This window comes from Hippocampus bargibanti, linkage group LG01, assembly GCF_051943395.1.
Source record: "Hippocampus bargibanti isolate YZ-2025 linkage group LG01, ASM5194339v1, whole genome shotgun sequence".
Taxonomy (NCBI): Eukaryota; Metazoa; Chordata; class Actinopteri; order Syngnathiformes; family Syngnathidae; genus Hippocampus; species Hippocampus bargibanti.
The window spans coordinates 3,601,818-3,629,586 of NC_142734.1; the positions used below are offsets into that span (position 1 = coordinate 3,601,818).

Here is a 27,769-nt window from a genome sequence, read left to right on the forward strand (position 1 = left end):
AGGTTGAAAGAAAATGAAAGCATCGATAGGTTGCTTAAAAATGAATACATTCCCTCTCGTTCCCTCAGATCTTCTTCCTCCCTCCACCTCTGTATGCCCACCCCGCCAGTCTCAGCACTATCTAGGGGGGACAGGGCTTTCAGCTGCTCTGCCCCCAAACTCTGGAACTCACTTCCTCCAAACATTCGTAACATCAATTCTCTTCCCACCTTCAAATCCCATGTCAAAACCCACCTATTTAAAATCGCATTTTCTTTGTAGCGCTTTCTCGTTTCTATTTATAACTGTATTTTATTCATTGTATTCTATTTGTGGTTGTATTTTATTTATTATAGTACCTCTGCTTGTCTGTGACTGTAAAGTGTCCTTGAGAGCTTTGAAAGGCGCTTAAAATGAAATGTATTCTTATCATTATAAAATATTTTTTTACTGATGTGAAGCATCTATTCTAACCAGATTAAGCATATTACAGACTGTCAGTTTTTGTTTGAACGTTCCAATTTGCCTTGGGTCCACTCTGTTAACTCATCACATCCTAAGGTTATGAGGGTGTTGTCTCCTACACACTTAAAAATACATTTTAAGTTGAGTGAAGAGCAGTCCAGTTCCAGTCAACCAACTATTAAGACCTGCCTTCGTAACACAGACCAGCTTCCTAATTGACTACACCAGGGGTGCTCACACTTTTTCAGCATGGGGGCTACTTTTGAAGTCAAAATGATCTACCTGTTATATTTAAACTCAACTTTATATGTATGTCGTCAGTTCATGACACATCATCTTGGAGATTGACTGGTAGATCTACGTATTGAGCACCCCTGGACTACGCAATGTGAAGTGGCTCTTTATCATGAGACGAAATTGCAAACATGTTGCGTTCAAGTGAGACACGATAGTTTTGCAAGGGCAACTCAAGTCATACCTGGGAGATCCTGTCCATTGTAGTTCCAGCCGGCCACACTGAGCATGGACGGAAGAGGAGATCCAGGCCTGCTGTCCCTGTCTCTCTCCCTTTCCCGCCCTCCTTCCCAGTTCCTCTCAGCCTGTTGAGTTATATGTCTGACTGTGTCCTTATTCTTCCTGTTCTTCCGCCGTCCCGATATGGGCTGCCAGGATCCATCTCCACCTGCATTTGTGCCGCCTAGCGCCTGATGCCGTTGGCTCTGGGCCGCATCCCTAGGGGTGTCCCGGAGATGCGAGGAAGATGCAGGGGACACCTGCTCCTCTTTGACGCTAACAGGCCTGTAGTCGTGCGGCCAAGCTGGCTGGGAGTCATGACATGTTTCTTCCTGGCTCTCGTGGCTCTTGGGAGGTTCTTGGTCCTCCTTGCCATACGTGCTGCCTCCCTCGTGGCAGCTGGCGATGGCAGAGTCCCCGGAGGAATTGGCGGGGCTGGTCCGACGTGCCAGCCAGGGGGAAGTGCTGCGACCGGACATGATGGAGGCGAGGGCTTCGGAGGCCATTCCTACTATCCCACCTCCTCCCAAACCCACTCCGGGTACTCCCCCTGGTCCCAATATGCCAACTCCTCCTCCGCCGCCTCCACCGCCGTTACCTATGCCGGTTGTGACGACGGTTCCCATTTCAAAGTCGGCCAGTTCGTCGGCCATTTCGGAGCGGATACTGATGTCGAGGGCGGCCTTGATGAAGGTGTGGCATGCTTGGACAATGTCTGTCATTTGCAGGTAGCTGGCTGCCGACATGACCTCAATGACGTTCTTGCTTGTTAGGGCGAGGTGAGCGGAGTACATAAAGTCGAGGATGGCTTTGAAGCCTGTCGCCGTCACAATGTCCAAGTGAGTGACTGTCGTTTGAAGGTGAGGCTCTGAACCTTTTTTAACCTGAAGCAGAAAGAAAATGGAGCATTTAGTTATTTGGTCGAGACATCATGGAGCAACGTAAAAGTTGAAGCCTTCTCACGGCTTCAGTGAGAGACAAGAAGCTCACCTGGCAGTATAGAGTCTTGAAGTAGCGGGAGGAGGCTAGGAGGACATTCTTGTGAGCCTTGAAGATCTTTCCATCCACAATAACACAGGCGTCACAGAGGATACCGTGCTGCCGCTGTTCGTTGAGCTCACGGAGGAGCTGGCGGTAGTGAGAGGAGATCTCCATGTCCTCCTTCCTGTTGTTCATCTGGGTAGCTGAACAAAAGCCTCTTTTCCACAATTCTGAGAGAAGAAGAAATGCATTCATGTCAAATTCTGCTGCTCTCCTTCTCGTTGAATTATTGGGACTCATGATAAAGAGAAACAACATTTCTCAATTTGGTAACTTAATGGTGTTATAAAATATATTTTTCTTGTATAAATATAAAACAGATACAAAAGAAAAACTGAATCTATTAGCGTTCTTATTGAGTAACATTTTTTTGAAGCGTCACATATTGTTCTGCATTGTGTTTTTATTGCACTACAAAATGTGTGGCTGCAACTGTCAAGGAAGAAGTATCTTGCCATGGCCGCACAGCTACATAACAATAACACAAAGACAGGAAAGGGGGGGGGGGTAGTCTGGATGTTTGAGAAATTGTAGGATCGGTTCATTGACTGCACTCAGGCATTGCGTTGACAGTGATTCTTCATATTTTGCTTTTTAACACTCAGAAACCCCAGCACTTTATAATGTTGTGTGCCTTATATATATACAGTAAAGTCTCGTTATATCGATATCGGATATATCGATAGTCCCGGTTATATCTATACTATTTCTATGCACGCACGGAGAAAATTACATGCAAACAGGGTCGGATATATCGATAGTCCCGGTTATATCGATATTTTTTCGGACTCCCTTGAATATCAATATAACGAGACTTTACTGTATATATATATATATATAAACTTTTATATATTTATACATTATATTGGAAAACATTTTTCAGTCATTGAAGGTGCGTCTAAAATTCAGGAATTAACTCCTTTTTCTGAAGAAGAAAAAACGCATTATTGAATGTTTATGTAGTCCTAAAACTCACTATTCTGTGGGTCCTGCAATTCGAGTGACAATGACAAAAACCCTGGCACTGGAGTGGACACATTTTTGTACGTCTGGCAGTGAATGAGTTAAATGCAATACATATGAATGTGACTGTTTTAACTTGGAATTAAAAGCACTGGCGGCATAGCGTTGTCCGTGCTATGGCCTGTCCTGCAGATGGGCCGGGTTTGATTTCCATCAAAACCCCAACATTGACCCTAAACACAGATTTTTTTTTAATTGCATTTGGACATTTTAAGTGCTTCGACAAACAATGCCAAAAAAGTCTTACCAAAAGTTACAACAACTCAAGAATTAAATAAACTGGACATTGTTTCAATTCTACTCCAAGGAGAAGTATATTTAGCAAAAGAAAGACACACCAGGCTAAGGATCGCTCAAGAAAGAATGTGACATAAAGACAATGACATCAATAGAAGCCACATCTCAACTACTGCAGTTTGATGTCTAAAAACGGCCCAGCAATAAATACACAGAAATATCAGTGTTTAAACACTCTCTGACAGGTTGATTTGAGTGTGTGTCGGCGAGAATAGGTGTGTGTGTGTGTGTGTGTGTGTGTGTGTGTGTGTGTGTGTGTGTGTGTGTGTGTGTGTGTGTGTGTGTGTGTGTGTGTGTGTGTGTGTGTGCGAGAGTGAAAGCTCATTAGTTGTGACAGCTACATTAAAATATGTTCACAAAAGAGTTGAGAAGGATAGGGAAAAAACAACACATTTAGGGCAGACCACCAACGCTCACCACAAGCGTGAAATTTAGCATTAAAGGCCTTGCTTTCAGCACAAGAAAATAACTCTCTTGAACTTTCACCTCGAAGCTACAGCTCTTGTAGTCAGAGTGATGGACATCATGCACTTCCCCAGTTGACGACAAAGGAAAAAATCCAGTCATGACAATTTGAAGAGCGACGTGCATATATATAAAAAAAACACATACAGATTAGAATGTTTGGATTGCGTTTGTTTAGAATTGCAGATCTATTATCGATTTCTTTATTTCTTTATTTCTTTGTTTGTTTATTACATACTGTGTTTTCCGGTGTATAAGGTGCACGCAAAAGCCTTGATTTTTTACAAAAGATGACCATGTGTCTTATACACAGGTACACTTTATATGTAAAGTAATATTGAGCCACAACAGGTCTTTTTTCAGCCACTGAATCCATTTCCCTCTGTAGAAGAAGTAGTGCGTAACCCCAGCCTCTACTGTCGCGCTTTATAATATGATGTGCTGTATATTTGGAAAATGTTTATATATTTATATATTATACAGTGATACCTCGGTTTACGAACGCTTTAGCTAACGAACCTTTCACTTTATGAACATTAAATTTGTGAGAATATAATCTTGGCATACGAACTAGTTTTCGGGACACACACAGCGCCACAATGGCTGACGGACTAATTTTTGGCGGAAGAATACCAAACCACATGGCCGAACAGCGCCATCGTGGCTGCCAGACTAATTTTCCACACGCTTTTCCAGCGCTTTGTGACAGCTTCAGCTGTTGTTAAAGCACTATATAAATTAATATGTATTGTATTGTATTGTATTGTATTGTTGTACTAAGTTCATCCTGTCTACTTGATATCTAATTTAAAGCTGATTCTTTACTTACAGACAGTGTATTATAGGTGTTCAAATACCTGACATGTTTCGGCGTATACTTCCGCCTTCGTACGCCAAAACATGTCAGGTATTTGAACACCTATAATACACTGTCTGTAAGTAAAGAATCTGCTTTAAATTAAAATTGTATTGTATTGTATTGTATTGTATTGTATTGTATTGTATTGTAGTCCGGTGCGACTTTTATATGGAAAAAGTTTGAAAATACACCATTAGTTGGGGGTGCCCATTATACTGGGATGTGCCTTATTCACCCAAAAAATACGGTATTTAGTTGTTTATTTTGTACAAAATGCATTTCAAGTTTGAACACAAAGGGATGCGGGTTAACAACCAAAGCTCCAGGCAAGGTGGAAATTGACCAAGGTGGAGGAGATGGCGGGAAAACAACGCCAAGCAAGCCCAATCATGCACCCACAAACATGAATACGGAACACTTAGTCAGTGCATTAGCAGCTGCCTTTCCCGCTCTCCTCTGGACGAGGACTAAATCGTGGGGACGCCCAATGTTGCCAAACGCAGCGGTGATTTGTTTTGGGAACGCCACAGCTGTCAGGTCTCATGCGCCACTGTGAAAGATGACAGCGCGCCTGGGCCAAGGTGACAGCAACGTTTGCTCCGGGGCCGGCACACTTCAGGTCATGTTTAGCAAAGCTCTGCTCAACCTGATGGCTTGTAGGATCACATAAATCCTTAATGTCTCCCACGTCCGCTCGGACAAGCGCATCTCCGGTGAGCAGCATTGGACGAGGATGTGGAGGAGGAAAAAGGTGAAAAATAAGTGTTTGATCAATTTTCTGCTCATTTTTCACCTTTTTTTGGGCTCGGTGTTTATTTGAATCAGCAAAGAGTGAGAAATGGGGGTTTCATAAGGCAACTTGATTTAGTATTTTTTTGTGTGTGTTTTTCTTCAGGTTGACGCATTGCTGAGAAAAAATCTATTGCTGCTTTAACCTTGAGACATTCTTTTCCTTCTGTGTTGGCATGATGGAAACGTGGACAGTCTTCTCCATTCGCCTTTACAGACAAACTGAGGTGCTTGAAAGACACAGTTTCCTTTCTCTTGCTTTTCAGGGACACTTGCATTCAACATCGAAAACCAGCCTGTTTCTATAAGATAGAAATGCTCTATTGCGACACACACTATGCTAGAAAGGTCTTTCATTCATGTAAAGACACGGTATTGTTTTCCCCCTGTGACTACAATACACAGGGTCAATCCCTAACAAACATGTCTGAAAGTAATACTCAAAATACAGACCAACTAATCAGTCAAGCCTTCCCTACATTTCACAAGTCACGATTAATGTATAGCAATCGGAAATCGGCAGTAGACTGACGAGCAACGTGTTGACACCACAGCATGGAAGAAACAAGACAACAAATCAAATGCATTAAAAATGACGTGACCGACAAGCTTTTTTGAGTGGATACAAGGAGTATTTTTATGAGCGTCAGTCATGACTGCATGAAATCTTTTCTCAATGGACTTTATGTCTAACAACTTCCTTCTTGAAGCTGATTCGCGGAGATGCGACATTTATCATGATCTGAATAAAAAGAGACTGCAACCTGCTGGCAGAACAAGGCGCAAAGTGAGGATGAGAAACTATCAACATGCCCTCAATTCCGTTATCATGGCCAATAAAACGGCGCTAACCTGACATGAGTGGGACTTTTGGGAGGGTGTGATGTCTGTGTAGTGTGATGTCACGAGAGGCTGTGTCCTGGAGGGGAAATACATCCCCCTAAGAAGGCTCCACCCAGAGAGAGTCTTGGCCCCAGCTGGTGGAAGACAGCAATTAAACCCACACACCTGCAGCTGATCAGGGCTTGATTGGAAAGCAGGGCTCTTAAGGCAGAGAGCCTCTGAGTGTGCAGCTTGGGGAAAGACAAGCTCGATTGCTGTGCTCTGTGGAGAAGTTGATTGCTGCGTGGAACTCATTGCCAGTTGGGACCACACGACTGGACACTGGATTTGAGCCTAGCTAAGGTGGCTAGGCTACATGACGAGGACGTCAAGAGGGGTGAAACCTAGAGACTCTTGTAAAGAACCCCGTCTTCAGTTTTTACCTCAGAAGAGACTTTATTTGGATTTAATGAGCAGAAGAGACTTTATTTGGATGTAAGTATCAGAAGAGACTTTATTTTGATAAGTATTGGAAGAGACACTATTCAAACCTTTGTTGCTTGTGAATTCCCCCTGGAACCCTTGATTAAAACCTTTTGTTTGTATCCAAACCTGTCATCCATTACACTTCTTGTCCCGTCCCGCTGAGAGCTAGCCTCTCATGGTATCACAGTAGTTGTGGCTAACACCTCCAACACTGGACATGGTCAAGGTCAAGTACACACAGAGTGACTGAGCTGTTTTGGTCTCGATTTTGGACAACATTGGATGAATAACAGAATATTTAAAAGATTATCTGATCTCAAGTGTGTGAAGAGTGAATTTATCTTAATAATAAAGTATGAACGTTTCTCATGAGTACCTTGAAGCAGTAATTCATGCCTTTGTCACATCACGGGTCCATTACTGTAATGCGCTTTACTTTGGAGTCAGCCAATCCTCCATGAAGCGTCTCCCGCTGGTCCAGAATGTTCTTGTCTGGTACTCGTAAGAGGTAGCACATAACTCCTACTCTTGCATCCCTAGAGCACTTTAGAGTGCTTTTCAAGATCGTATTATTTGTTTCCCCTAATTTTCTAGACCGCTATCTATTCATTAGGGTCGTGGGGGGGTGCCAGAGCCCATCCCAGCCGTCCTGGGGCACTTGGCGGAGGACACCCTGAATTGGCACTCACAGTCACATTGAGGGACAATTTGAAGTGTTCAATCAACCTGCCATGCATGTTTTTATAATGTGGGAGGATACCGGAGGACTGGGAGAAAACCCACATTGTGAAGTCACCGTGGGGACCACTTGACTACTTAATATAGTATCTTTTTTTTTTTTTTCAAACGCGAGTCCCTGACAAAATAACAACATATGACATTCTGTGAAAATGAAAAAAAAATCAATGTGGCCTTGATGAAAATGAACAAACTGAAAGACATTTATAATGGGGAACGAAAGTACATGTGAGGGAGGAAAACATTTGCGTAATCACACATTTGTCCAAGAGACACAGAGCATGGAGTTCATCAGTAAGAAGCAACTTTTTAAAAAGTGCATTTTGACCTGTAAACTCTCCACATGCCTAATTAGCTTGTTTCATTTCAGCATGTTCAATTGTCTCCAGTCACTTATGCAGAATGAACAATCCCAAATCTCTCCAGTGTTTTTCCTAAACTTCTTTCCGGAGCAATTTGTTTGATGTATAAATATACCTGCATCCTTCTATGAATTTTCTACAGAAGACAAAAGAAGGCTGACATTTGGTTTTGTGTCAGTGAAGCTGCCACCAGAGCTCAGAGGCGCCGTCCTCCTTTTGACTTCAAATTAAAAGTGACTGTCAACGTTCAGCCCTGTCCGACCGACACACGCACAGGCATGAGCACATACGAACACACCATCGAAGGCCTTCTTGCAACACACATCGCTCCTGTCCTCAAACGAATAAACGCACACACTTAACCGAGCCTCCGTGGCGCTTTGTGGCGGTCAAATCACAGCAAAGTCACTTGAGGCACCGGCCAGACGACTAAAGTGATGAGACGTGTGATGGAGTGAGAGGACGGGGCTTCTTCCTCCTTGTGTTTGTCTCTCTATTCAATTTGTCGCTTGGAGCCGGTCCACTGCTTCCTTGACCCGAGACCAATACAAACGACCTTCTGGACAAAACACGCAGGCAAACTGTTGACGTGAGTTTTACCTTGAATAGCTTCCTTCACTAAAGTGTATAAAAGTCTCTATAAACATCACAATTGCCTTGTATTGATATTGATTGTGTGATGATCAACTTAAGAGTAATTCAACGATGATGATTTACAATAGAAACATTTTTAGGTGGTACAATGTACTATATACGAGGTTCGAGAACAACTGCTTTTGACAGTTTGAAGTGTAACACAATGAACAATTTGGGTTCAAGATCTGACAAGGTTAAAAATTGATTTTGATTGAAGCGTAAAAGCAGGGAAAACATTATCTTGTCCAATTTCAACACAACAAATGATAAAATCAATGATGTGGCCAGTGTAAACACCGACTCAGTAAGTTATGGGCTACTTTGATTGAAGATCTCTCCATGCTGTCCACCAGTAGGGAACCATATAAAACTCTTTCCCGACTGATTCGCATATGATGGTGAGCACGCTTGCTTAGACTCCAACATAACAGTGGTGACCATAGTTTAATTCATATTGTGACCATGCTTATAATTTGGACTACTTGCAATTCAAATCATATTTTCCCATTGAAATGAATGGAAATGGCATTAATTAGTTCCAACACCACCACCCCCAAAAACGAACAAGTTTTTTAGTGTGCTCAATAATATTGTACTGAATAACAACATACAGTAATAATGTCATTGAACATTATTAAAAGAACTAAACAGGATTTGTCACAGTGGATGACAATGAATATATTACTGGTAGCACTGTTATAATGAAAGTCTAAATGCATTACTGCATATATTCAAATACAGTCAAGTCTCGTTATATCGATATTCAAGGGAGTCCGAAAAAATATCGATATAACCGGGACTATCGATATATCCGACCCTGTTTGCATGTAATTTTCTCAGTGCGTGCATAGAAATAGTATAGATATAACCGGGACTATCGATATATCCGATATCGATATAACGAGACTTTACTGTATTAGTTGCGTCTGTGAAGATGCATTAGCATTAGCATTACGCTAGCAGGCGAAAAGGTTGTGCTCACAAGTCAAAGTAAAAACAGAAAGAAAAGCTGAGAAACTCTAAACTCGAGTCACTTATCGCAATAATTATTTTCATAGATAAATATAGTTGTTTGTGCAACCTAAGCTATGGTGCCCTGAGCATTTGCTGATATTGAGGAAGGGGCTCTGCTCAAAAAACACAAGTGCTACAAGGAACATTGTTGTGCAGGTCATGTCACGTATGTTAACACTGCTGTCCTTGCAAGTTAATACATTTTGACAATACAGGTCGTTTCAGGAAGTGGGGACACATTATCCTTTAGTGGCTAGGATGCTGCTCAGAAAATTGCCACCCTCATCTAATCACGCCGCATACAAATTGCACTCATCTCTTCAGCAAATGCCACAGTTCTGCACATTACTTGATAAAAGGCCTTCAGTGGGGTGAACAAGGGAGCCAAAACAGTGTTGCAGTACTAGTGACAGGTTGGAGTCAGCCTCTGTTTTAGAGCTCCAAACGTCTGAGGTGAATGGGAAGCTATCATCAGTGTTTGAAATAACATCTGCCCAGAGGCCCGGGGTGTACAACTTTCACGTCGGGCGTACAACTTTCAAAACGTCTCGGCCTGGGTGGCCGACAAATTCTTCAAGAAAAAAAAAAAAAAGAAAAAAGAATTATTATTTTTTTTCAAATCAAACATTTTTTTTTTTAATAAAGCATAAGCTACAAGCAAACCGCTACAAGCAACGTGGACTCCTCTTTCTAAGTGCCTTTCAAAACATTCAAGTACACTTTACAGTCCCGGTATAGTCCGAAGCATGAAAAAGGCTACTGATTGGCTGTCGTGCCAAGTATGCAAATTGCCAAACGAACAGTCCACGTGGCTTTTAGCAGACAATGCAACACAAACATTGCGTTGTGCACCATGTTGACTAACGACAACTGGAGCAAAATCTTCAGCAAGGGATGTTTACCATAAATTAAGCAAGGGAGCATTTGTGATAGGTAGTTCCTTAATTAAAAAAAAATCCTTTATACTTCGCAACAATGTTTTTTTTTTTTTGCGATTAGTCGCCTTATTGTGTTTCAAGTTGTGAAAACTGGGGCAGGCAACTTTATGGCCAGGCAGGCAACTTTTCAGAGTTGTCTGCCCTGGTGTCCGCTAATGTTTTGTCATGAGTTTCAGACACTGCTATCATTGTATCAATCAACGATTAAATAAGTAATAAGTCATTGGTTATTTAAGCAATCAGTCAGCAACTGGATAAGCAGATCAGTTTGGTGTTTATGAATAATACTAACTAACAAACAGAAAGTAGATGTCCTGTATTGCTTTGCTTTGTTTATAAATATGGTATGTTTTTTTTTGGGTCACAGCAATGGTGAGCAAATGGGGGCCTGTGATATCTGTTTGAAATGTTATCCCATCCGAGGTTGTCATACACTGCGTACAGTAGACAGTAGAGTATACTTGGTCAGGATAGTCTACCGTCAGTACGCTACAACAGCTCAACATATTTCTGACAGCTTTGAGCCATTGTTGACATTTACAGGCAAAACATAGGTGAGAGGCTGCTGAACCTGATCTTGTTTGACTATATAAATCAAAAGAATGGAAGAAAAATCATGACGGAGACTTGATTGTTGAATCGACAAAAGGATAAACTGTAAAATATCATAATATAACGGGCTGCACCTAAATTATTTTAAGAATTGATTCATCTGGTGATTATATGTTAGAATACCGTATTTTCCAGTGTATATGGTGCAATGAATGGTGTATTTTCAAACGATTTCCATATACAGTAAAGTCTCGTTATATCGATATTCAAGGGAGTCCGAAAAAATATCGATATAACCGGGACTATCGATATATCCACCCCTGTTTGCATGTAATTTTCTCAGTGCGTGCATAGAAATAGTATCGATATAACCGGGACTATCGATATATCCGATATCGATATAACAAGACTTTACTGTATAAGGCGCATCGGAGTATAAGGCGCACCTTCAATGAATGAAAAAAAAATGTCAGGTATAATATATAAACATTTTCCAAATATAGGGCACACCACATTATAAGACGCTACAGTAGAGGCTGGGGTTACGTCTACTTCTTCTACAGGGGAGGGAAATGGAGTCGGTGGCTGTTGACAGTAGTTGCCAGACCTGTTGTGGCTCAATATGACTTCACACCAGCGTATAAAGCGCAGGGTCATCCTTTGAAGTAAATGAAGGCGTTTGGGTGTGCCCTATATACAGGAAATACGGTAATCGGATTCAAAAATATACAATTTCCATCCAAAAGCAGATGTTGTCTCAAGTAATGTCAATCTGTGTTAATATGAAGGTAATCACGTTGCTTTCATGGACAGCAACGGAAACTTGAAAACGTTTACTGTTGAAAGGCTGAAATCAAAATTACTGTTGGTGATGATATTCAATTCAAGTCAAATAAATTATGAATTGTTGTATATCTAAAGGATCTGGAAATCGAATGTATCATTCCGAGCAAGAACTATATATTTTGAGGTTCGGAACATGTTATTTAATAATTGTTTTGGATTGGAGTGACTGCCATTGGTTAGTTTTGGGAAAAGCACAATTAAGAGAATTACATTTATCCTTGAAAATGACACCCTTACTGAATGATTTTCATAACTTTGCTGCTGTGAAATGTAAATTTCTCCACTCCGAGACTAATAAAGGCAAATCCAATCGAATCCAATCCAATGCTTGATAAATTTCCACCATGCTCGTGAATGGCCCCTTGCAGCTACGTTCACTCTCCCTTCACAACATGAGGGCAGTGAAAGGTCACCACGAAAAGCAAGCATGGAAGTACAGCTGGACAAGAGGAATGAATAAAAGAGTAGATGAGGTGAAGAGAGATGAGAGATAGACAGTGAGTGAAAGACCGGAAGGAAGAGGAAAATGATTCAGGCAGCCAATATTTTTAAACAGCTTTGCTTCCACTCAACTAGGCATCAAGGCCATTATCCCGGGTTTAATCCCCAATCCGACGGAGCCGGCAGCCTTTTTGGACAAGCCACCGTGTTCACCCAACAACAAGGCAGGAAACGAAAAATAACATATACGCACACAGCCAGTGATACACAGGTAGACCAGCGACAATAAAAAAATATATACTAATAATAAATATCATCCAGAACTTATTCTTAGCTTCCCCATTTTCTTTACATGCTGCACTCCTTTATCTCCTCTGCCCTCATCTTTGCTGCAGCTCTTAAAATCTGACTATTTTACATATTCTTAACATCAATTCAGCACACACACCCCACATATACTGTACAGTATAGCCTCCATCTATGCACCTACCCGTCCCCATCAGCCTTGAGCATGCTGTATTTTCCAGTTCCACCTTTCTCTCCTTCCGTCAGTCTGTCCGTCCGTCCGTCTGCGCACTGGCTGGCAGCTCTCCAAGGAGCCAAGGTGGAGGAGAGAAGGATAGTCGTGTCATGTAGAGAGGCACCAAAGAGGATCCAGGAGGCTTAGAGAGACTTAATGCTCCTTCCCCCATCCACCCTCGTTCTCTTCCATTCCAGCCCGCACCGGAAAAGTCAGGCCAACAACCTTCACATAGGCCTCGGACGGTCACCCATCAAGCTGCGGAGGTTCACGGTCTGTGAGGGAATTAGCCTGCGGGCTTGTGCCTGTCTTACGACATCACCGTACCGGTCACCATCTTGTCTTCTCACCTCCAGCCTCGCGAGGTGTTAAGCCCTGGGGATCACCTTGAAATCCAGTTGTAGTAAAGACAGACGAGGATCATCCCAAAGTGACAGTTTCAGTTTAGCTCCTCAAGCCCTCAGGTGACCCACAACGCCCATCAGTGATAGTGATTGTATAAAAAGTATATGTTGTGCATGTTGTCCCGAATTTTCGCTGTCTATGTTCATTCAAAATGGCAGTCCGTCAAAATTCTTAGTCCGTCAGGAATGGCTACGCCAAGCAGTGATACCTCGGTTTACGAACCCCTTGGCTTACGACGTTTTCGGTTTACGAACGTTAAATTTGACGAGCGAGCCCGATCTCCTAAAAGAAAATGGCAGCCGGCTTGTTTTGGTCCTCTATTCCCCACCCCCAGTCATCGGTTATAGCCACGTGATTGGTCAAGAACGCAGCAGTGAGGGGAGGTGGGGTTTACAGACTGAGAGAGAGAGTGAAGCCGTTCTCCAAGAAGAAAATGGCTGCCGACTGTTTTTGTCCTCTATTCCCCGCCCCCAGTCTTCGGTTAAAGGCACGTGACTGGTCAAGAACGTAGGTGTGAGGGGAGGTGGTTTAAACATTAAAGAGATAGGCAGACAACAGTGAGAGAGTGAGTTTCAACTTTGATAGTTCAAAGGCAGAGTGTCGACTGCAAGGTTAAAATATCCCATCAATCAGCCTCCAAAAACAACCCGCACAAGCCATCTGTACACTTGATGCAAAAAGCTATCAACCCAGATAAACAGAACACAATTGATGAGAAACTAGATAAAATTATCGCAGCGAAAGCACCTACAATTCCTCAAGATGGTGAAAGAAGAAGGCTACGTTCCTCATCAAGTTAGCATTTGTGGCAGCTCGCAAAAGTCAAATGATTCATCAAAACGAATGCGGGCAGTAGTTTAGTGCGCAAATGTACATGTGTCCATGTGTGTCTCTCATTTCTGGGCTATCCTCCTCCCCAAGCCCCCTCGTCCTCCCATGGTAACAACCTGATGGACAACCTGGGGCTTAGCCTAAATTTTCTCTCTATTAAAAGCTGTAAATTGCAAATAATAAAACATCTCATTACCACAGTTATAGAAGCCAAATGAAAAGGTGCAGGAGGAGGTGTAGATGATTGGGACCCAAAGACAAAAGAGGGGTTATTAAGGAACGCAGAGGGCAGGATGGGGCGAGCGAGTGGGAGTGGAGGATGTGACAGCCAAAGCAGGGAGGATGGAGGAGTTCAAGGGGACACAACCGATAACAAGACAGGGAGCCTTTGTTTTAGACTTGCTACCATTAGCTTAGCCAGCAGCCACGCTTCACCATAGACAGAATGTAAACAGAGGTGGCAAAAAAAACAGATTTTTTTGAGTTTTCACTTCTTCCCTCTCTGAAGTACAGTATAGTGATACCTCCGCATACGAACGCTTCAGTTCACGAACATTAAGTTTGCGAGCATGTAGCCTCGGCTGACGAACTAGTTTTCGGCGGCCGAACTAAGCCACACTGCGCCACGGTGGCTGGCAGACTATTTTTCGACGGATGAACACCAAACCACACGGTCGAACAGCGCCACGGCGGCTGGCGAACTAGTTTTCATCACCCGCTTACATTGAGTGCAGTTGTGGTTTGTTATCGAGTGTAGTACTCTTGCTATTATGGGAAAGGCTAGTGTTAAGCCAAGGAAGACACAAAAGAAAATTACGGTCAAACAGAAGAAGATCATCGAAAAAAAACAAACAAGGTGTGTGTTTGTGTGACTTGGCATCCAGTACGCTAAGTCGACCATTGCTACGTGTGGCTAAGGGTGTTTCTGTGTTGTCAAAGCAACTGTCTCAGGCAATAGAATTCCTATTATGATTCTGAATAGAAGAGGTTGAAAAACTTTTGTTGATTTGGATTAACGAAACGCAGCTAGCAGGGGACAGTGTGAGTGAGGGTATTATCGCCGAGAACAACTTCACTCGAATATCATCAAGAGGCAACTACATCAACGACCATCACAAAGGTACACAAAATGACTTACAGTTTATTTCTGTCATTACAATACAATAGAACATTTATTATACATTAAATGCATATGTTGTGTAATTTTAAGGCTTATTTAGTAGAAAATTATGTTTTATGGGGACCTGGGAACGGATTATTTTCATTTTTATTGGTTTCTTATGGGAAATAAATGTTTGGCAGACGAACCTTTCGCCTTACACACACTTTCTGAGAAACAATTAAATTTGTAAACTAAGGTATCACTGTATTTTTAGACATTGATGCAATTATCTTTTTTGGCTGTAAACACCACCACGGTGCCTATGAATTGAAACTGCAGAATTCCACATTCATTTTGAGTGTTTCAATCCACATTGAGTGGCAGGTGTACAAACATGTATCAAATAAATTAGGAAAAAAAGAATAAAGCTTTGAAGTTTTCTCTCCTTCCCTCTCTGAAGTATAGAATGCACCTTACTAGATGCTAGACTTCATGCCCCAATGCTGCTCTCACTGGCCTCAAGTTAACCTGACTACAATTACAAAGTGCACACTCTAAAGAGATTCAATCCCATTGTACGCAAAAGTCTGACTTTGAAAATATATCAATGCACATGACATCTCTCTCATATCGTCAACCAAAGTAACCAAAAATATTAGAAAAATCAGTATAAGCATGCATTCAGTAGTCTTTAAAAATTCAAGCATGCCAAAAAGACATTGTGCAAGAAATTCACCATAAAAAAAAACATCACAAAGTGTGAGCTCATTGTTGTTTACTAAAATGTGTGCTTTTTGAATGACTGGATGATGGTGACTCACTGATGGCGAGCTATCTGGTGCCGAGGCGGGTGTCCGGTGAGTTTATGTGTGTGTGTGTGTGTGTGTGTGTGTGTGTGTGTGTGTGTGTGTGTGTGTGTGTGTGTGTGTGTGTGTGTGTGTGTGTGTGTGTGTGTGTGTGTGTGTGTGTGTTTCTGTATAAAAGAAACTCTATAGTGTCGCATTCAGTTCGAAAACAAACAGCTTCAATCAGCTCGACACGAGTTCATCAAAGAAGAGGTGACAAAAGATATACGTCTCAAGTTAGCCACAAATACGGAGCTCCCGACGTCCCATGGGCAAATATGGCAAATTAAATGCAAAAATAATGCAGAGCCCGTAAAACCAAAATAAAAGAGCCTAATTTTACTATATTGGCTTCAGAATCAATACGCCACATTCACTGGCTTCTAGAGTCTATTATAACAACTCATTTACATACAAAGATGTGTTTATAAAAGCACACTTGTATAGTATGGCCCGAGGCAGGCGTGTCACTCATCAAGCTGATCAAAACGCCGCCACAATCAAACACGGAGGAGTCGTGAAGCGCTTTGGCAAATCTGTCCTTCAACAGCAGAAATAAAAAAAGAAGGAGGTGAGATAAAGGGAGAGGAATCAAGGAGAGAGTAGAGGGCCATCTAAATATAGAGCGACTCACAATTTTGGAGTTAAAAAAAAAAGACGGCAAATGATAAGAAAGAGGATAGAAGATGGGGATGCAAAGGAAAAGTGAAGGATGAGTGATGGAGAACAAAAGCGGGCATTGTGGCAGAAAAAGAAAGACAAGTAGCTTGAGATCGATGTTCCATGTCGCGACACGCAGTGAACTAATGGGGAACTGGACATGGAAGACACTTGAGGACAAGACTCGGTGTCGTACAACACTATTGCAAATGTCCATCAATTAAGAGTCAATATGAGTTATTGTCCTTTCTGTGACTTAAACTGTTGCTTTGAAAGAAGGCCCTTTAGAACAAATAGGGATATTTAGATAATGATTGGCCGGTTGAGTGATTATGATGTACCGCTATTATTGTTGGATAAATTACCCACGACCCGCAGATGCTTTCCTGTTTTTCACTTAACATAAAAAAAGCAAACAAAGTGAATAAAAATAAATCATATACAGTATACCGTACTGAGTGATACATATGAATCCTCCATTGATAGTGACGATTATACAGGCCATGATCTGAAGAGACAATATACAGTGATACCTCAGTTTACGAACGCTTTTCCTCACGAACATTTTGCCTTACGAACATTAAATTCGCGAGAATATAATCTTGGCAGACGAACTAGTTTTCGGCGGGCGAACCAAATTACGCAGCGCCACGGTAAAACGTAAAATGTAGCTATATATATGCGGTGGAATCTTATTAAAATACAGTAAAGTCTCGTTATATCGATATCGGATATATCGATAGTCCCGGTTATATTGATACTATTTCTATGCACGCACGGAGAAAATTACATGCAAACAGGGTCGGATATATCGATAGTCCCGGTTATATCGATATTTTTTCGGACTCCCTTGAATATCGATATAACGAGACTTTACTGTACGCTCAGTAGAAGTCATTTGAAGTGATTTTACAAATTGTGAACACAATTTGTCCAGAGGCGTCGGTTATCCTTTAAGACTAACGCTACTCTGATCAAATGAAAAGGCTGATGGACATTTTCACATTGATCTGCTCCTCTCTCCACGTGTCTCCTTTTCCGTATGTCTTCAGGTTCAATGTGCTCGGACATTAGACTATCACCTGTTGATTAACATGAACAACGGCCACCGCTTGCCGTCTTACAGCGCTGATGGCGAACTCCTGCAACCCCGGGAGCCACGGAAAGTGAATACAAAACGAGGAAATGATAACATGATAACTTTGAAGAGTGCTGACAGTCATCCCCCTCCTTGTGAGGTTGTGATCCTATCACGTGTTGGACTAAATGCCGATCACCCACACCAGCGCACACCAAAACGATCGGGTGGTGGGAGGCTGACGCAGCGAAAACGAAGCAAGGAGGTGTGCGCCTGAGAGAAAATGAATAAAAAGAAGCGGGTAAGGATGAGAACAAGACAAAGGAATGACGATGAGTGAAAGGTGGTGAAGTGGGAGGAAGTGGAGGCGGAAGAGATAAAATCAAACGCACCGTGTACATTCCGCCGAGCCGCAAACGACAAGGCAGTAGCGATGGGTTAGGTACATTTCATTTTGTGTTCCCTTTTAGTCAACTCTTGAGGGGAAATTGCCCCCTTGCCCCCTGAAAAGGGGATATGGACTTTTTCACTTCTGTTCACAACGACTTCTTAACTGGAACTGAAGTGACAAAAAGAGTTCCAGAAACAATGTGTGATCTGTATTTTAAAGAATTCCCCTCGATAGACAAGATTGCACATTCATTTGGATTACATGCTCATGAAGGAAACAGGCCGATACATACATACATACATTATGAAATCAAGGGAATACATTCCCTTGATTTCTGAATGCCAATGAAGTTATTTGCATCTTTTGAAGCCTCTCATTAGGGTTCATTTTGAGACAAAAGGGGGCCTGCATCCCGGCCTGGTCCCAAGTCATTTACAGAGCATATATAGTGATAGCCTCGGCTTACGAACGCTTTAGCTAACGAACTTTTTGCCTTACGAACATTAAATTTGCGAGAATATAATCATGGCAAACTAACAATAACTAACAATACCAAACCACACAGCGCCACGGTGGCTGGCAGACTAGTTTTCCACACCTCCTTTGAGTGCAGATGTGGTTTGCTATCGAGTGGAGGACTGTTGCGTTTATGGGACCAAAAAAGACCCCACCACAGGCTAGTGTTAAGCCGAAGAGGACACAAATAAAATTACGGTCCAGCAGAAGATGGAGATCATTCAGAAACACAAATGAGGTGTGCGTTTGTGTGACTTAGCGTCCCAGTACCAGTATGCTAAGACGACCATTGCTACGTGTGCCTAAGGGTGTTTCTGTGTTGTCGAAGCAACGGTCTCAGGCAATAGAAGAGGTTGAAAAACTTCTGTTGATTTGGATTAACAAAAAGCAGCTAGCAGGGGACGGTGTGTGAGGTTATTATCACCGAGAAAGCATGGTAACTTCACTCGGATGTCATTAAGAGGGAACTACATCAACGACCATCACAAAGGTAAATAAAACGACTTACTTAAGTACTGTTTATTTCTTTAATTACAATCCAATAGCATAATTATTAGACATAAAATAAGGTATATATGTGTAGTTTTAAGGCTTATTTAGGTGGAAATTATGTTTTATGGGGACATGGGAACAGATTATTCTCATTTTTATTGATTTCTTATGGGAAATAAATGATTGGCAGACAAACCCTTCACCTCATACGCAGTTTCTGGGAAACAATTAAGTTCGTAAACTGAGGTATCACTGTATAAACAAACTTCTGTCCAAACTCATTTTGCAACAATGGGCAATTTAGACTAGAGCAGTGGTTCTTAAACTAGTCAGCAGACCCCAATCCTACCAGGTCTCCCTGTTTAGTGACTGTTACACTAACAGGATGCGCTGTATAAATATGATCTTGGGTTAGCAGGAGGGATACAAACGAGAAAGGGAACAGGAAGAGGGTGAAAATATGAAACGGAGGAGACATAGGGTAAAAATGAGAAATAGAGTAGGGGAGGCCACAGGAGGCACCTGGCCCACTTACAGTAGGGTGGTGGTGCTGGAGGAGGAGGAGAGATGGAATATGGAGGAGTGGGAAATGAACTGGAGGAGAATGGGTGGAAAGGAGTTGAGGGCACGGAGAGGACGGGGGCCAGTGTGAGGGGAAGCAACCAAAAGGTGGGCTGAGAAAAAAGCTGTTAACACTAAGCCACATATTCATACATTTTGTATGCAGTTTCCAAGATCATCTAAAGTCACAGTGCAGACTTCATGTACTTTTTGGATTTCAGATCCATTTAAATTCTATTTAAATTCCCTATTTACTACCAAATTCGCCCGCTTTAGTACCAAACACCATGAGTTGAGGTTCGCTTTTATACGCTTATTTCTGACTAATCAAAGCGTGAATATTATCACTTCCCTCTTTGTGGTTATCACTAATTATTTCATATCCTTCTGTGAGCATAACAAAGTAGTAAATGTTTCTAAACGTTAGAGCTTGTTCATAAAGGATTCAAATAAAATAGAAATACATTGGGACCCAACAAAAAACCTTGTGGTAAACCACATTACTCTTTCACAATGTGATCGTATAATTTGAGTTTAGAGGTCAAAAATTAGTGTAGGCCGCGATTAAATGATCAGCTCATTATCAATCTGTCAAAGATTGAAATGATTATGATCAATTGAATCAGGCTTGTTAGAGATATTAAAGGCAGGCAGTGTATGACTCTCAAGGAACGGGAGTTTGCTACCCCCGGCCTGTATGATTAATTTGCCAAGGCAGTCATTTTGCGACTAAGAAACCTGGTGCGCACAACTACATCTGACAGTGGTGTAACATATCTTGCGAACCATCCATAGTGTGATAGGAAACACTCTATGCCCTGGCATCTCACACTGCACGCATGCAACTCTTCGACAATTAAACTGTGGGGTTAGCTTACCTACAATGACAGCCATAGCTTCTCAAAAACCATTTCAGAGTGAGAGTGAGCGAGAGAGCTTCAAGTTTCCCAAGGTGGAAGTTTCATCTGGAAAACCCTGAACAAGATGTGACAAATGTGAGTGACCCCATTGCAACACAAAGGGCGGAGAGGCAACGTCACAGACACAACACAATACAATACTGAAGCTGTCACAAAGCGCTTACATACACAGCTATTATATACAGTAAATAAAGCAGTCACGAAGATAGTAGAAAGCACCAGGGAGTGAAACCAAGATCAAGTCGGACTCATGCTGAGTCAAAGTGAGTTTTGAGACAGGTTTTAAAGATGGGCAGCGAGAGGGCTTGCCGAATGTTCAGTAGCAGGTCATTCCAGAGAGTGGGACCAGCAACGGAAAAGGCTCAATCCTCTCTGAGCCTCTGTTTAGTTTTTGGCACATCTAATAATGTGTGGTCAGCAGACCTGAGGCATCGGGAAGGTGTTGTGGTGGATGAGCTCGGAGAGGTGTGAGGTCATCTAAAATGTATGGGGAGCCAATTAAAGGATGCCAGAGTTGGAGTTATGTGCTCCCTCTTTCAAGTACCAGTCAAGACGTGAGCAGCAGCATTCTGGACCAGTTGGAGATGCTTTATGGAGGATTGGCTGACTCCAAAGAAAAGCACATTACAGCAATCGAGACGAGATGTGACAAACACATGAAGTACTGCTTCAATGTACTCATGAGAAAGGAGAGGTTTTATTTTAGCCAGCTTCCTAAAATGAAAGAAACTGGATTTAACAACAGTACCAATTTGTCGGTCAAGTTTAAAGTCACTGTCCACTTTAAGACCCAAGTTTAAGACTGTTGATTTCAGATTAGGAGGCAGGTTGCCCAAGTCAACAGGATGAGATGTACATGGGCAACTGGGACAAAAAAAGTAACACTTCTGTCTTCTTGTCATTGTAGTTCAAGAAGTTTTGAACACTGTGAGAAAGTGAGAAGAAGAGTATCCTAAATCTTCCACCGCACTACAGGACAATAGTGCACATGTTGCCGAAGATGTGAGTTTAAAAAAACTGATTGGGGTTGCTGGAGAGATGGAGAGAGTACGTAGGTGGCGACTGGTGGAGAAGATGTGGCCTTGCGATGCTTTGAATGGAGGTGGTGTGTGGGCGTGTGACGAAACACTAACACCTCACCCAAAGTATGAATAAGCGACCACAACAAGCCGGCGAAGGTTCAATCTCTTCTCCCGGCGCACTGGAGCAGCCCGCCTATAGTACTAATATCCCATAATTCCACCCACAGTCCTCGCTCTACCTCACATCAATGAATATTTCATGTCCTGATGGCACTTTTAAAGCAAAAACTAATTAGCAAATCCGAGTTGATCTGGCATTAGTCATATCAGGCCAATTAAAAGCCAGTTCCTACTGTACATGTTAATAGCAGCCAAGTGGAATAATTGTATGGTGAGCGGGCGAGGGAATGTTAAACAGGTCTTGTTAGTGGCACTTTAGTGCTCCAGTTCACAACTGGCTTACTAAACTCTGCAAAGCCGGATAATGTTCAACAACGCTAAACAGAGAGTCCATCCATTCATTAGTGTCACCATCAAGTCAGAGTGTTAAAGTCTGCATACAATTGAAACACATTCACATCCATCGGATAGAAAGAAATTAAAGGATATTTTAAACATAAAAATGAACAAACGCTTCAAAAAAAAAGGCAAACATTCACTGCAATATATATATATATATATATATATATATATATATATATATATATATATATATATATATATATATATATATATATATATATATACTGCAATATATATACAGTAAAGTCTCGTTATATCGATATCGGATATATCGATAGTCCCGGTTATATCGAGACTATTTCTATGCACGCACGGAGAAAATTACATGCAAACAGGGTCGGATATATCGATAGTCCCGGTTATATCGATATTTTTTCGGACTCCCTTGAATATCGATATAACGAGACTTTACTGTACATACACATATATATATATATATATATATATATATATATATATATATATATATATATATATATATATATATACATATAATAATAATAATAATACATTTAATTTACAAGCGCCTTTCTGAACACTCAAGGACACTTTACAACAAAGACAACACACAAAACAGTAAAATCATGCATAAAACAATAAATACATACATATATATACATATATATATATATATATATATATATCCATATATATATATACATATATATATATATATATATATATATATATATATATATATATATATATATATATATATATATATATATATATATATATATATATATATATATATGCATTGTTTTTATGTTTGTTTTTTTAAACAAAGTGTATAAAAAACAATGCTCAGGTCCGAAGTGTTATTTATATAAGCAGAAAGCTGTTCTAGCACTTCTCACATGATGATCGCAGTGAATGAACAGACAAAACTTGGGAATTTTGTCACGACTTGTGTGGTTTTTAACCGGAGGAGTTTTGATAATTATGGATAGTGTGGACACACCAAATTAAACATGCGACGCTTAAGAAAACAACAACATAAAACAACAAAAACACTATTGGTTTCATCAGCGTGTCTCTGGTTGTTTTCACCCTCATTCACTACGTCTCTATGTCTCGTACCTGAGCTTTGATATGGAAATCTGGCACCAGCCGCAGCCTAAGGCTAGAGGACCGTTTCTGAAGACATATTTGCTCCGAGCCACTCAATTTCTCATCAAATGCTCATGCTGTGTGTATAAAGGCAAACTCATTCAAAATATCAACTAACAAGCACATATACTTTTTTTTCTTTTTTGTAGGAGTCTTTCAACATCGTCTAGAAGCCTGACCTTACACATCCGGCACAAGTCTGGTCGATTTCGAACTTTCTGCACCGACTCTTAAGTCACTCATTAATGAATGACTAGGAGTGTGTGTGTGTGGGTGCGTGTGTGTGCGTGTGCGCGTGCATGCGTGCGTGTGTGTGTGTGTGTGTGTGTGTTCTTTTCCACTGGCCAGCCGACCAGGTGATTGCCTTGAGGATGTCTACCCTGTACGTACAACATTGCAGGGCATTCACGGTCAACCAATGCAAGTGGTTGTGTGCATGTGGGAATAATTTGGAATATATATCAAAACAAACGTAAACTGATGCTGACCAATATCATGTGTCCCTTATCAGTACCGTCAAGTTTAATCAATAGTGAATTTTATTGTCTTCTTTTATTTCAATTTTACGAGATGATAATTTGCTAGCACACGCACTCGTCACGATTCGCAAAGTGGAGGTGGTGGTGGACCCCAAAAAAAGCAGGCACGTGGGAGGAGCAGGGTGTATTTGACAAATTGTATGGAACAAACTCGGCAGGAACAAAATCTCAAACAGTAAAATTTTCTTAACAAAAAGGTCCAAAGTAGCAAACAAAACCCTGTGTAAAAGACGAAACAAACCTGACAGGGTGAAACAAACAATGACCTGACACGGAATCGTCATGCCGGGAGTCCTTTCAACTGCCACTGATTAAAACGACCAATACCTGTGCCGCTGCAGGCGGGGCCCGACAGTACCACCTGTTGGTCACAAACCGAAACGTGACAGCATTGAATCAGTCACAGCTACATTTCTCAAGCGACGCAGTTTTAAGAAACACAACAAATATGCTTCCATTTACTGTTGATTTTTAACTAATGAGGGGAAAAAATTGCAAACCCATTCAAAATTGATTTCTTAATTGAACACTTCATGACCAAGTACAAAGACCAGAAACGCTTTAGTGGCCTTGCAATAGCATACTTTTTAAACTGTGAAATATAAGCCCGATCCATCAATGGAGTCTCATTTGTATGTGTGGGGGGCGGGGGGGGGTCCCTGTTGAGGAGGCATCAAACTCACCTGTTTCTAATTGGGGGCAGGGAGATGAGCTCGCTAGATAGTGCTCGATAGGTGGACAGAGACGACAGCTGCTACACACACATCCCCCACAGGCTCCCCACCAGGATTAGGAGCACCTGTATTCGCAATATGCGATGGAGGCAGTTAATCTAAAAAGTTTAAGGAGACATCCGAGGGGGGGGGGGGGGGGTCCCCATGAACCATAACCAGCGAAGCAACGGTGTGAGTCTCACAGGCATGAGAAATGCAAACTCATTCAGACTCTTTGATATATAAAACAAGAAACTTTTTGGCCTGACAAAACCGACGCTAACATACACATGCACACGACACAATATATAATCACATGATAATTGAAGAACCGAATAAAGGAATTTGGAGGGCTTAATTGTTCCAAGATGGAACTCTTGAACTGGCATTAGGGAGGACTAAACAACTGTACAAATCCATCCAGGTTTTAAAACAGTTTGGGAAATCACCCGATTGTCTTTTCATCAAAAAAAATCCAGTTAGTCACTGTCAAATTGTGTTGTTTGAGCCCTGGACATTTAAAGGATTTCTTTCATCAGAAAAGGCTTTACTAACAATGTGTTTATCGAATATTAACAGAAAGATCGATAGATACACAAGGAATGGAGAAATAATGTGTCTACCGTACACATAAACAGGCCATACAATTTTTAATTATATTACATGCATTCAACCATGAATGATTCATACGTCTTATCCTAATTAGGGTCAGAGTGAACTGCAGTCGATCCCAGACAACTTTGGGTTGTGGGAGGAAGGACAGACCCTAACTCGTCACCAGTCAATGACAAGGCAGAAATGGACAAAAACTGTTTCTTCTTCTTTTCCTATGGGCTTTTCCCGTCAGGGGTTGCCACAGTGAATCAATTTCCTCCATCTTTAGATTTTTGATTTGCATGTTTGTTTTCGGCCAAGATTTTACATCAGATGCCCTTCCCGACACAACTCTTTATGATCGCCACAATAAGACACTGGCTTATGTCTCCAAACTGCTTTCGCTTTAATATAAAAGGCAAGAGCCTTCAATAACAGTGAGCCTGCATTATTGTCACATTTTACTAAAATACGATAAATCCCACAAAAACAACATGCAAAGCCATCTGAGGGAGGCCAGGGCTGAGATCAATCGACTTTAATCGTCAATGATGACAACATCTACTGTCATCCCCAATGCACACCAAGGGACATGGACAAAAATTGCTAAACTGGACAACAACAAAAAAAACAAGAGCTGTGACTCTCAGTTGCACATTATGCAAATGTTCCTCGCCTACATAACACTGCAAAAGAAACATTGTGAGCCCTATTGTTCTCAACGGGAAACATTTTGGGGGTATTATTTTAAGAGTGCTCATTTTTTACTCAACCACAATCATAATTATCAAGGAAGAAGTATTTCCATATTAACTTGGCGATGCAAAATCATAATACAAAGAGCCAATGTACCATCATTAACGGATGGCACTCGTGCAATTCATTGCACCTTATATCAAATCAATACAGTTACATATATTAAATATGCTTTTTATACTGTATTTTTATACTTTGCACTATATGCAGTTATTTTTATGAATCTTTTTTGTGCAGTTGTACATTTCAGCCTCATGACAATTTATTTACTTTATTTTTATCCCGCCCCTTTCAATTTTGCTGCTGTAGATTGTAAATTTCCCCATTGTCGGACTATTAAAGGCTTTCTGATTCTGATCCAGTACGCTGCGTGTTCATCCACAGTCAGTTACATGCATTCCACTGCCATCAAATGAAATCCTCATATCTCCAAAAACGATCACTTATCAGAAAAAAAATCTTGTTTATTTAAGTGAGCATTTGAGCTCTCTATTCGGTTTATTTATTTACTCCAAATAATCGATCTTTGTTCATCTATCTATTTTGGCTACATACAGCACGTTGATAGGCAAAACAATGACAACAACATTTCCACTAGATGACAGAATGACCAATCACCTGTTGCCATTCATACAACAGAATGTACCTGCTTTGTGATCAATGAAACAGCCTCACAGTTCCATCATTTGTGCAGAAACTGAGATGAGACATTTTATGATACACCGGTTTGTTGGCGTGCAGTGACATTTTCCCAATGTAAAATAGTCAGTCACCTTGGCACGAACGCCGATCGTGTATTTCCTGGTAGTGAAATTTGGTCTGTTGACACAGCATAAATCGCACAAAGAAGAAGAAGAAGCCCCCCTTGGAGGTTAACTGAGGCCAGACGAAGAAGGGTTCATGCCCGCTCTCCAGACGGCTACACAAGCGTCTCAGCAACCCTGCTTAAAAGTGCTCGCGAGCCGTAACCACACCAACGAGTAGTTCTTTGGCACCCCCAACTCAAGTTTCTGTTTCAAAAGTTGACTCGGAGAGCAGCGTGTCAACACCAACAAAGCCAGACAAGTGTGAGTCATGTTCAATTGCGTGATACGCCACGCGTTGTCAACGACGGTGACAGTTTCCACAAAGCAGCAGACAGGTACTTTCACACCGTTCACTCTTGAGAGGATTGTCACGGCGACCCCCTCGGGTAGCCATCGTCATATAACTCATTTATTTGAAAGCTAAATAAACACACTGGGCAGGTATCCATACGTATGATATTGGACGTTGTGTCTGAGTTCCAACAAGAAGCTGGACACGCCAATGGAACTCGTTAAAAGAATAAAATATGCAGAGACTGGCAGCGTGGCTAAGTCTTCGAAAGCTGATTTAAAAAAGAAAGAAAGAAGAAGAAGCTTCTATTTGTAAGGAAGGCGTAATGGAGACCTACCTGTTACCCCATGGGCTGGCTCTGAATGGGCTCCGGGTTTCACGGTGATGCCGCTTCCCTCCGAGTCCAACGTGGTGTGACAACCCCGAGACACGACACGGTCGGGGAGGATGATGAGTGGAGCGTGGGGAGCGCGATGGGGTGTCCACTCGGGAAGCTCAGTCCTCTCCTATGCGTGTCTTTTCTGCCAAGTGTAATTCCCCGTGTTTTCTCGCACTCCCCAGCCCCGTTTTCTCTCGCTCTCCCAGCTTCTCCCTCCCCGGCTCTTCCGTGTCTTGCTATCAGGAGCCTCCCCTCCTCCTCCTCATACTCCCCCTACCTCCCCTCATCTCCTCTTCTTCACTCCTTCCCCCATTATACTTTCTCTTCCTCCCCCTCACCTCTGTCCCTCTTTCTCTCACTTACCCCTGAACGTCTTTTTTTCTCTCTGGGCAATTATCCTCCACCTCCTCCTCATCATCATCATCATCATCAAAATGAATATCTTATTG

At 41.7% G+C, this 27,769-nt stretch overlaps 1 protein-coding gene across 1 annotated transcript in view; it reads right to left on the reverse strand.

The window, feature by feature from the left end:
- Positions 1 to 27,508, reverse strand: part of zbtb46 (zinc finger and BTB domain containing 46) — a 73,178-nt gene extending 45,670 nt beyond the window's left edge. Inside the window, 4 exon segments of the mRNA XM_088990638.1 lie at positions 923 to 1,841; positions 1,948 to 2,168; positions 20,546 to 20,642; positions 27,279 to 27,508. Coding sequence (XP_088846764.1) covers positions 923 to 1,841; positions 1,948 to 2,168; positions 20,546 to 20,561 — 1,156 coding nt within the window. The 5' untranslated portion in view covers positions 20,562 to 20,642; positions 27,279 to 27,508.
- Between the last annotated feature and the right edge of the window lie 261 nt (positions 27,509 to 27,769).